The 12168-nt window shown below is 46.3% G+C and overlaps 1 protein-coding gene across 2 annotated transcripts in view; it reads right to left on the reverse strand.

Moving 5' to 3' along the window:
* Positions 1-149, reverse strand: part of SMAP1 (small ArfGAP 1) — a 183387-nt gene extending 183238 nt beyond the window's left edge. The window contains exon 1 of one of the 2 annotated variants that reach the window (XM_040261404.1): positions 1-149. In XM_040261404.1, coding sequence (XP_040117338.1) covers positions 1-92 — 92 coding nt within the window. In that variant the 5' untranslated portion in view covers positions 93-149. The other variant, XM_040261403.1, reaches the window with a different exon arrangement.
* Positions 150-12168: the final 12019 nt, after the last annotated feature.

Genomic DNA, 12168 nt, shown 5'->3' on the forward strand with positions numbered 1-12168 from the left:
TTGTTGTCCTCTTCCCTCAGCAGCTTGGACAGGATGAGCTGGTGCTGCTCGTTCAGCTTCTGCGCCTTCTCCCGGCACGAGCGCGTCGCCATCGCGGCGGGGTGGACGCGGGCAGCAGCCGGGCGGGACGGGCGGGGGTCCGCGCAGCTGGACTCGCCGGGGGCCGCCGGGGCCGCTCGTACTCGGCCGGGAAGCGGCGGCCGCGCCGGCTGGAGAAGGAGGAGGGGCGGCGGCGGCGGCGGCGGAGGCGGCAGCGCCGACGTGTCCCGCCTCCTCGCCGGGCCGGCCCCGCACGCACCGCCGAGCCGGCGAGGGGGAGGGGCCGGGGCCGAGGCTTCCGGGCGGCGCCGCCGGAAGGAACGGACGCTGACGCGCCGCGCATGCGCTGGGTCTCCCGCGAGCCCAGCCCGCGGGGCGCTTCCGCTCCGGCCTGGCGCACAGGTGGTTCCGGGAAGGTGCCGCGCCTTACGCGCGTGTGGACTTCCGCGCTCTCTGCAGACGCTATCGTCGCTGGGGAACCTCAAGTCTGACCTCGTAAAGGACGAACCTTTCCGTGTGCTTCTTTGCCTTTGCACCTGCGGCGCGACATTGGAAAGGCAGAAGTAATCGTAACTGGGCGGATTCTGTCATTCATTCAACGTTTCTTCACCGGCACGTTGGAAACAGACACTGAGCTTGAAGCTGGAGGCCCGTATGGGACCAAAGAGGCAAAACTGCCTCTTCTGTTGTAGGGGATGTGACATGTGTGATTGAAGGCCGACGTCGGTTGGTGGCCACTGTGCGCCTTGAGCTATTAAGTCATCCAGTCCTTAACACAGCCGTGAATAGTGTTGTCCGCATCCTACACATGGGGACATCGTAGTTTCCCAGGTGGCTAAGACGGTCAAGAATCTTCTTGCAATGCAAGAGACGCAGGTTTGATCCCTGGGCTGGGAAGATCTCCTGGAGAAGGGAAAGGCTACCCACTCCAGTCTTCTTGCCAGGGGAATTCCGTGGACAGAGGAGCCTGGCGGGCTACAGTCCATGGGGTCGCAAGGAGTTGGCCACAACTGAGCAGCTAACACACACATCCTACAGAAGAGGGCCATGTGGCCTGTAGGAGTGAGAGTACTTGGCCCCACTGCTCCATGCAGGAGCTGAGATTCAGTCCCAGAGCAGTAAGGCCTCCCTCCCGTAAGGGTGAGAAGGACAGGCCCAGGAACGAAGGGCCCTAGGCCGGGTCGCTTTACGGAGAAGCTGTATCACAATCACTTTTAATGCAAGAAGAATTGGGAAAGAAGACATTTTCTCAGAGCCCAGAGCTTCCCAATCCAGACCCGTGGATTTTGAACCCTGGGTGAAGGAGTCTGATATTTTGGTGTGGTGTGGCATACTAGCAATTTCTAACATGGAACCTAAGGAATCAGAACAAATATGGTCCAGGCCTGTGGTGGGACGAATGCTAGGAAAGGCACTGGGCAGGAATCTGTGCATTATGGGGCCAGTTCCTAGCCCAAGCCCTGCAGAGAGATGACCCCCAACCCCAGGCTCACCTAGCCCCATTATTGCCACAGAAAAAAATGGTTTTGGAATTAAATTGAATGGTGATGGCAGTGCAGATGTTGAGTAAATGAACTAATTACAGCTTAAACTGCATGACTCTTACAAATAACTAGGAGGACATTAAAGTAAGTGCTAATAAGCCGGAAAAAAAGTCATGTGGGAGACAGAACTAGGGGCCATTATCTTGAAGGCTGGCTTGATTTAGAGGGGCCAGGGAGGGGGATTCTAAGCAAGAGCAGCAGGTATAGAAACAGACTTCAAGTAGCTTGGAAAACAGACAGCAGGACAGGAGTGCTGCTTAGGACAAGTGAGAGATGAGGCTGGATAAGTCAAGTGCAACAGGACTGAAGAAGGCTGGTGACACCAGACAAAGCAATCTGGCCTCGATGTAGTAGCTGTAGAAAACCTGTAGATTCTTCACTAGGAGAGTAGCACGTGGAACAAGTATAAGGGGATGCTTTGGGAAAGTTGGTCCAGCAGTAATCAGTTAGCAAATATCATCTTTTAGTGTCTCCCTATCCCCGCCAGAAAAGATTTCTTCCACTGCAAGGATTCAGAAAGAAAAAAAAAAAACAGAACACAGGCTCACCACCAAGAGACCATCTACGTAATGGGTTGAAGGGTCACAGCAACGTCTATATTTAATATAACATATGCCACATGTGTACTTTTAAATATTATAGTAACCATATTTTAAAAACAGATGAAATTAATTTTAATAGTACATTTGATTTAATCCAGTGTATCCAAAATGTTATTTCAACATGTGAATAATTTTAAAAGTTATTAGTGAGGTATTTTTACATCCTCTCTTTCATATTGTCTTTAAAATCCAGTGTATATTCTACACTTACAGCTTCTTTCGCCTTGTACTAGCAGAACTTCAAGGGTTCAGTGGCCACTTGTGGCTACACGACTGAATAGCCTGGGTCCACCTGGTCAGCCCGGAGGCATTAAGAACCTAAGTTCAAGTTGATTGTCTGTTACAGATGTAGTAAGAAGAACAGAAGAGACTGGTACCAAAAACAACAATGTGTTCACTCATCAGCGTGTATTCAACAACTTTCTATTCAGTTCTCCAATAATCTGAAACTTACGGTCTATCCAGCGTGAGAGACAAACATGTTAATAGAAAGATGAAGAGACACATTGTAAAGTCTGCAGCAAATACAAAGCGCTCTGGGAGCCCAAGGAACAGAACAGCAATATAAAAATTGGAGAACAGGGGAAGGCTTCACCAAGTACGTGATGCTTAAACTTGGTTATAACAGATGTCGGAAGCTTTCAAGTGAATAGGGTGAGAGAGGAGCAAACAGAACAGTTTGAAACAAAATATGTACATACTTCTCAAAATGCATGGTCTGTGCTGGAAGCAGTGGGCCTGGGAGGGACAGGAACCAGCATGTGCATGAAGACGATGAACAGAGGAGAGGAAACAAGATGAAGAAGGACCAGAAGGCTAAAAGCTTTGTAGTTTCATAGTTGGAATTTTTCCCTTTGGGCATAGAGAGCCGCCAGAAACCTTTACATGGAGAAAAGACCTGATTAGCTTTGTTTTCTGTAACTACAGCAGCAAGCTGGAGAAGGGGATGGGGGAAAATTTATCGTGAGAACAGACTACAGACAGCTTGTAAAAACAGTCCAGAGAAGATATGTTGAGAGCCTATTTTAAGCCAGTAGCATAGGGTTTGGGAGAGACAGAATCAAATGATGTTTTAAAATTAGAAGCAGCAAGATTTAGCAGCTGACTGTATGCAGGGGTTGAGAGGAAGGAGGTGAGAACAACAGGGAGGTTTCCAAATTGGGAGACAGGTAAACGGTGATGCCATTAAGCCAGATCAAAATAGAAGGGACAGCACAGATTTGGGGTCAGAGGAGAAACGGTGTTTGTTTGAGGGCGTGTTCAGTATAAGGTGTCCCCATGTCTAATGGGACATCACATAGCTACTCCTGGAGCTCTTGTCTAGAGGGAATCTGGTGCTGGTCACTGGGAGTCCTCTGCATTTAAATGGTCATAGGAGCCATAGGGTGGGTGAGATTCCCTGGAGGAAAACGTAGACAATCCCGAAGACAAAACTCTGGGGGTTTCCAGCTAAATGAGTGGACAGAGAAAGGTGACGTGGCCAGGAAGAGAACAGAGACCTTTCAAGGAGGGGTTTCTGAGAAGTAAACATGCGTAATCAGTTGCTCAGTTGTATCCAACTCTTTGCAACTCCATGGACTAAAAGAGTGAACAGCAATGCTAGCTGTTCTGGAAAAGTCATTTAGTTTTAGGCAACACACACAGCATGTAGTCACGGGTCCGTACTGTGCACTGTTTTCCTGCATGACTGGCCCCTAGCCAGGAACTAGGGAAGAGGTATCATCTGCTGAGGTGCCCCAGGGCCTGTGATTGCGATTTAGATAAAATGTTGAGGGAGAGGTGGAGGTGTTTAGAAGAAAAAGAAGATGTATGTTCATGGGTAGGAAGCAGAGCTTACGTGAAGCGTGGGCAGGAGAGGGGAGGACAGGGAGGGAGGTGTCTGAGCTGCTTGGGAGAGGCCAGGTAGAGCAGCCCAGTGACCACAGGCTCCCCAGGAACAGAGGCAATCAGGAGTCCTTAGGAAATGGATGCTGACAGCTAAAGAAGACAGGTCTGATGGCAGCTCCCAAGGAGGAGCAGGAACTGGTACCGATGAGTCTAGGATGTCATGGTGTCTATAGATGCTCGTGGCTGGGAGTGAGGTTGAAGGTTTGTTTCTGCAGATTCTTAGAGAAGGGAGGTCCCTTTAGGCTCTGAAATTCTGTTTCCAGTTGGGGAGAAAAAGATGAGAAACAGTTTAGAGAATTTGAACACAATGGAGCCAGTGTTCCACAGAGGACACCGTAAAAGAGAGACAGTGGGAGGGTGGGGAAGTGAGTCTGGGAGGAGCAACGTGGACAAGAGGGAGCTTGAGGGTGGAGGTGGCATGTCTGCTGAGAGCTGTGAAAACAGGGGTAAGAGCAGATGGAACCACTGGGTGTTGACAGTCCCTGCAACAACCTCAGAGGTAAATTCTACTGAACTCACTATTCATGTCAGAAAATGGCAGCCAGGATGGGCTAATTCATGCTGAGTAACAAACAACCCCTAAATCCTAATGACGTCAAACAGCATGGTGATGCTATAGGCATGTGCCTTGGCTTGGTAGGGACTCTGCTCCACACTCAAGGACCAAATGACTCTGTCATCTTTCAGGGAAAGGCAAGATGACAACTGCCATAGGGCTTCCCTGGTGGCTCAGCAGTAAAGAATCTGCCTGCCAATGCAGGAGATTCGAGTTTGATCCCTGGGCTGGGAAGATCTCCTGGAGAAGGAAATGGCAACCCATTCTTGCCTGGAAAATCCCATGGATAGAGGAGCCTGCTGGGTTACAGTCCATGGGGTTGCAAACAGTCAGATGCAACTGAGCGACTAAACAACGACAACAACAGCTGTCTTAAGGCTTCTCCCTAGGGATGCACACCTGCTCCCAGTCTCAACCCACTGGCCAGAGCAAGCGCATGACCCCTCCTAATACCAGGGGGACCAGCAGTGCAAGTCGACTATGTACCTAGAAGGACAACTGAAATTCTTGCTGCCCATTCCAGAAACTGGGGCTCAGAGATGTGGAGTACTTTGTTGAAAGTTGTCTAGATATTTAGTAGCATAACTGACATTTGTGGTACATTCTTTGGCATCCAGGCCCTGCTCTTTTCATAAGCTGTGCTACCCCCTCAGGATGGAAAACCGTACAGAACAAGTTAGATCCAGCAATAACAAAAAATAAAGAGAAGCCAAGAGCGCTGAAGTCAGAGGCGCACACACACATACTCAGCAATACGTAAACATACACAAGACAAACCACCACAAAGAGCAGAAACCCATATTTTATTTTTGTTTTCAGCCTTACACCCGTTCCATCAGCGTCTGTGTGCTTCCTGTAATCAGCCAGCCTGGTGTGGGGCACTCTGCACTGACGATTAGGGACACGTGGACTCGACAGTGAGCAGGATGTTCTCTGTGTTGCAGACGTGTGAATTCCAGATGCTTGCCCCCAACCTGCCTCCTGACTGTGTGGGTTTGCGTAAGTTTCTCAAGAGCCCACAACATCGCACTCTTCAATGTAGGGAAACATAAATTTCCAAAGTCTTTCTTTAAAATTGAAGTATAGTTGATTTTCAATGTTGCGTTACTTTCAGGTGTATAGCAAAGTGATTCAGTCATATGCATATTCTTCTTCAAATTCTTTTCCCTTATAGGTTATTATAGGATACTGAGTATAGTTCCCTGTGTTATACAGTAGATCCTTGTTGGTTATCTATTTTATATATGATAGTTTGTATATGTTAATCCCAAACTCCTAATTTATCCCTTCTAATTTTGTCCTTTGGTAACCAGAAGGTGGAGAAACATAACTTTTTAAGTAACTTTGAAAGATAAGAATCTGGGGTAGGGCTAGCTAGAGAGCTGGAGAATGACAGTACACAGTTCCATATTTTAAATGGATAACTAACAAGGACCTACTATATAGCACAGGGAACACTGCTCGATATTATGTAACAACCTAAATGGGAAAAGAATTTGAAAAAGAATAGATGCATGTCTAACTGAATCACTTTGCTGTACACCTGAAACTGAAACAACATTGTTAATCAGTTACACTCTAATATATTGATAAAATAAAAATTTTAAATATAAATTTCAAAAAATAAAGTAAAAAAGGGGAATCTAATATACAAAAATATGTCTATATTTGCCCTAATTCACTTCTGGTCTGGATCATGTTATATTCTATTGAGTCTTTTATCCTTTCCCCACTTAACATTATGTTTTACAGAGTTTCTGCTCGTCAGCTTAGAACTGGACATGAAACAATGGACTGATTCAAAACTGGGAAAGGAGTATGTCAAGGCTGTATCTTGTCACCCTGCTTATTTAACTTCTAGCAGAGTACATTATGTGAAATGCCACAAGCTGGAATCAAGATTGCTGAGAGAAATATCAATAACCTCAGATATGCAGATGACACCACCCTTATGGCACAAAGTGAAGAGGAACTGAAGAGCCTCTTGATCAAAGTGAAAGAGGAGAGTCAAAAAGCTGGCTTAAAAACTCAACATTCAAAAAACTAAGATCATGGCATCTGGTCCCATCACTTCATGGCAAATAGATGGGGAAACAATGGAAACAGTGACAGACTTTATTTTTTTGGACTCCAGAATCACTGCAGATAGTGACTGCAGCCATGAAATTAAAAGATACTTGCTCCTTGGAAGAAAAATTATGACCAACCTAGACAGCATATTAAAAAGCAGAGACATTATTTTACCAACAAAGGTCTGTATAGTCAAAGCTATGGTTTTTCCAGTGGCCATGTATGGATGTGAGAGTTGGACCATAAGGAAGGCTGAGCGCTGAAGAATTGATGCTTTCAAATTGTGGTGCTGGAGAAGACTCTTCATTGAGAGTACCTTGGACTGCAAGGAGATCAAACCAGTCCATCCTACAGGAAATTAACCCTGAATATTCATTGGAAGGACTGATGCTGAAGCTGAATCTCTAATACTTTGGCCACCTGATGGGAAGAAATGACTCCTTGGAAAATACCCTGATGCTGGGAAAGATTGAAGGCAGCAGGAAAAGGGGATGAGATGGTTGGATGGCATCATCAACTCAGTGGACATAATTTTAAGCAAACTCCGGGAGATGATGAAGGATAAGAAAGCCTGATGTGCTGCAGTCCATGGGGCTGCAAAGAGTTGGACATGACTGGGCAACTGAACAACAACTTACAAAAATCTTGAGTAATCAGAAATGCATGGTCAATTTCAAGACTTAAAACAATCACAACAGCGAAGCTCATCTGTAGTCAGATTTTCTGCTTTCACACAGGTAGCCTGGGCAGTGATGTGATACAACTCAGTCAGGCCAGTTATTTGAGGGAAGACTCAAAGACAATTGACTAAAGGCTATGTCACCATAAGTAGGAGACACAGACACAAGCCAAAGGCTGTTTGTTCTGCCATTTTTCAAGTATACTGGGCATTTATTGACTTTGTCCTCCCAGAGTCCAGCCCTGCCTCTGCCAGGAGAAACACCCCAGATTATCCTTGGGGCAATCACTCCCTTCATCTGTTGAATCCAGTTATGAAGGAGAGGCTGTCACCCAAGGTCCCTATACCTCCAGGGGCATGTGACTGAATTAGGTCATTCAGACACTGTCCTCTTGGAAGTTGAGTGTGAGAGGAGTAACCCCAAAACAGAGACAGCTGGAGATGGCTCATCCCTGTAGATTTCTGTGCACCTATTTGATCCTCACAGCTGAACACCTGTCCTTTCTGGAGACTGACTCTGTAACCTTCCTGTGGGTTCCTTGCCTGCCCCAATAAGACTGCGAATTCATTCCTGTTTTGTTTTTATTGTTGTTGTTCAGTTGCTCAGCTGTGTCTGACTCTTTGTGACCCCATGGACTGCAGCATGCCAGGCTTCTTCGTCCTTCACTCTCTCCTGGACTTTGCACAGATCCACGTCCATTGAGTTGGTGATGCTATCTAACTGCCTCATCCTCTGCCGCCCCCTTCTCCTCCTGCCTTCAGTCTTTCCCTGCATCAGGGTATTTTCCAAGGAGTCAGTTCTTCCCATCAGGTGGCCAAAGTATTAGAGATTCAGCTTCAGCATCAGTCCTTCCAGTGAATATTCAGGGTTGATTTCCTTTAGGATTGACTGGTTTCATCTTAGATATAAAAATCAAACTAGAACTGATTTATATGGAGCACCAAAATTATTGATAATGAGCTGTGTACCATTTGGTGGAAATGGAGGGAGTGTGTCCTTGAAGAACTCAGCCTCTTTGCCTAGTCATCAGAGGAGGCTATTCCTTTCCTTCCAGTCCTCTGAGCTTGGTAACCTTGGTGGGACAAAACATTTTATACATGAAATTTTCTGTCGTTCTCATTCTTGACCTTTTTACCAAAATGGTTCATATTATCTCAGTAATTTTAAACAAGAAGTCGCATCGTTTTTTAGGACAAAGGGAAAGGAAATAGCCATAGGTTTATTTTTAATTGTCTTTAAAATATTATTTATCCTTTAGCACCTTAGGATAGGCAGAGATTTCTTAGGACATGAGATGCACTGGCCATAAAAGAAAAAAGATTGAAAATCTGAGTTTATTAAAATTTAGAAGTTCTGCTCTTCAAAAGATACCATTAAGAAAGTGAAAAGGCATTGTACATGTTAAATTTACACAATGTTTAAGGGAAACATTGCATGTCAAGTTATATTTCAAAAAAGTTGGCTGGGGAAATATAAAATTTGAAACATATATACTAATGTATATGAATATATACATATACATATGTTTTTGGTTTTGTTGAAGGGCTTGCAGAATCTTAGGTCCCCGATTAGGGATTTAAGCCAGGCCCTCAGCAATGAGAGTGCAAAGCCCTAACTACTGGACCTCCAGAAAATTCCCTGGAAAATATATTTTAAAAAAGAAGATAAAGAGGGAAGCAGTAGATTTGGAGAAAATATTTGTAAGGCACCATAAATAGAACTAATTGAGAGAATATATAAGGAACTCCTGCAATCAATAATAAAAAAAACGACCCGCCGAAAATGGCAAAAGACTTGAGACACATCAAAAAGAAGATACATGAATGACCAATAAGCACGTGAAAAAGTCTTCAACATCACTAGTCATTATGGGAGTGTACCTGAAAACCACAGTGAGGTTGCCACTCACCCACCAGAATGAATAAAATAAAATGACTTGACAATACCAAATATTAAGCAGGTTGTGAAGCAAGTAATACTCTATAGCTGGGTGGAATATGAGATAGCCATTTTTTAAAGAATATTTTATTTTTATTTATTTATCTGGCTGTGCCAGGTCTTCCTTACTGTACCAAGGGAAGCCTGGCTGTGACGAGTGGGGGTTCCTCTCTTGTGGGGTGCAGGCTTCTCATTGTGGAGGCTTCTCTTCCTGTGGAGCTCGGGCTGTAAGACATGCAGGCTTCAGTAGTTGTGAGATGCGGGCTCCGAAGTCGTGGCACCTGGGCTCCAGGGCACAGGCTCAATAGTCGTGGCACACAGACTTAGTGGATCCACGGCAGGTGCGATCTTCTTGGCCCAAGGATCAAACCATGTCTCCTGCATTAGCAGACAGATGACTCATCACTGGCCCTCTCAGGAGGGTCTCTAACTTACACAACCTTTCCAGCCACAACTGTTACTTTGATCTCTGTCCCAAGAGTTACAGGGAGTTAGTGGAGTGCTTCAAACTCAGGACTGACATGATCAGATTTATGTCTGAGAAACAGCCATTCCTGGCAGCAGGGCAGGGAACAGACTGGACGCAGGGAGAGCAGTCAGGCATCCTTAGTGTGGGTCTCAGTGGGATAATGAAGACTGGAACTGGAGTGGTGGCTGTGGAGATGGTCACAAGTGGGTGGGCTTGAGATGTGCTGAGAAGGTGAAAGCAACGAGACCTAGTAATGGACAACAGGGGCACGGGGGAAGAAGGAGGGGTCAGGGATGACCCTGAAGTTATGTTCTGGGGACGTAACATGCAACAGTGAAATTCCAGCTAACAATATTGTGTTGCCTATTTGGAATTTGCTAAGAGGATAAATCTTAAATGCTATCAGCACAAAAAGAAAGAAAGGAGGAAAGAAATTGGGACTTTGTGAGGTGATGGATATGGTAGTTAGATTATGGTACACATTTCACAATGTATGCGTGCACGTATATACATAGCAAATCATGTAGTTGGACCTGTAAATATATACAAATTTAAATTATCAGTTCTATCTCAAAGCTGGGGTGAGGGGGAACCATGAGTGAGATTTCGGCCTTGTGCAGCTGCATTCATGGTATTCATTGAGTGAACACCAAAGCAGGAGTATGGTTGAGGTAATCCTGAGCCTGAGAGCCTGTGAAATATCCAATTGGAGGTGCCAGGCAGGAGGTGGACATCTGAGCCAGGAGCTTGGTGGAGGAGGGCTGAGCTGGAGGTACAAACTCATGGCTCAATACTGCATTTAAAAAGCTGTGGACCTGGATGAAATCAGTGATGAGGGAGAGCTGACTGAAAACAAAGAGGACCTGAGATTGAGACTTAAAGATCATCAATAGTTATTGACCATCAAGCTAAGCTCGATTCCCTGGTGGCTCAGAGGTCAAGAATCCTCCTGCCAGTGCGGCAGATGTAGGATCCATCCCTGGGTGGGGAAGATCCCCTGGAGGGAGAAACGGCAACCCACTCCAGTATTCTTGCCTGGAGAATCCCATGGACAGAGAGGCCTGGTGGGCTACAGTGCATGGGGTCGTAGAGACTCAGACACGACTTAGGAACTAAGACAACAGCAACAAGCATGACTATGGGGACTTCCCTGGCGGCCCGGTGGCTAAGACTCCACACTCCCAGTGCAGGAGGCCTGAGTTCTGTCCCTGGCCAGGGAACTAGATCCCACACACTGCAGCTACGAATTCAAATGCAGCAACTAAACAGTCCCCATGCCTCAACTGAAAGAACCCGCTGCAAAGACTGCAGATTCCACATGCCTCAGTTAAGGCTTGGCACAGCCAAATAAACAGATAAATATATTTTTTAAAAAAAGCTAAGCATGGAGAAGGGAATGGCAACTCACTCCAGTATTCTTGCCTGGAGAATCCCCATGGACAGAGGAGCCTGGCGGGCTACAGTCCATGGGGTCGCAAGAGTCAGACACAACTTAGTGACTAAAACCAACCAACCAACCAAGCATGATGAACCCACACAGGTGACTAAGAAAGAGCAGCCAGAGACATAAGCTTTCACCTTATTCACCTAACATTTTGTGTAAGAAGTCACCCCCAGATTTAGTACCTTAGAACAGCCGCCACCTGACTGACTGCTCACAAGCCTGTGGGCCAGCACCCACCTGGTCTTGGCTGGCTGGTTCCGTGGTGTCACGGCCAGTCCCCCATGCCCCTGTGGCCATCCAGAATGCCCCAGCTTGGGTGGCTGGTGCAGGCTGGCCTCGCTGACCCATCTTGTGGCTCAGCTGGGGTTATAGCCTCGTGTTCCAGGAAACAAACTCACTCAGAAGGACAATGCAGATAGTGGAGTGCAGTTTATTACACCGGCAGGCCCAAGGCAGTCTCCTCTTAGCCAAGGACCAGTTTTTGTGAAAAAAGACCAGTTTTTGTGAAAACCTCATATACCCTAAGTGTACGTGCCCAAACCCACCTCCCCAAATTCCCTGAAACTAGTCTGAACAGAGGAAAAGAACCCGTGATTCATATGCCTTAAGCCTAGGTAGTTGACAGTGAGCAATTATCAATAGGCCTGTGGTCATACCCCAATAAGCAGAATGCATGATTCTATTCGGTTACACAGATAATTAGGATATTCTTTACCAGGGGCCTGGTTTTCCAGTTGGTATGTCATTTCCATAGATACTGGGCATAGAGCTCAAGGTCCACAGTCCAGCCCAAGATGGAGTCCTGCTTTTAAGATGGAGCCTGTTCTGTCTGTTTCCTCCTTCAGGGTGGCTGGGATGACTGGGCCGGTCAGGTGTCTCTCCTCACTGGTTTTCTCTGTCACGTGGCAAAGGCAGAATTCCGAAGAACAAATCCCAATA

Source organism: Oryx dammah, unplaced genomic scaffold (assembly GCF_014754425.2).
Source record: "Oryx dammah isolate SB20612 unplaced genomic scaffold, SCBI_Odam_1.1 HiC_scaffold_19, whole genome shotgun sequence".
NCBI lineage: Eukaryota > Metazoa > Chordata > Mammalia > Artiodactyla > Bovidae > Oryx > Oryx dammah.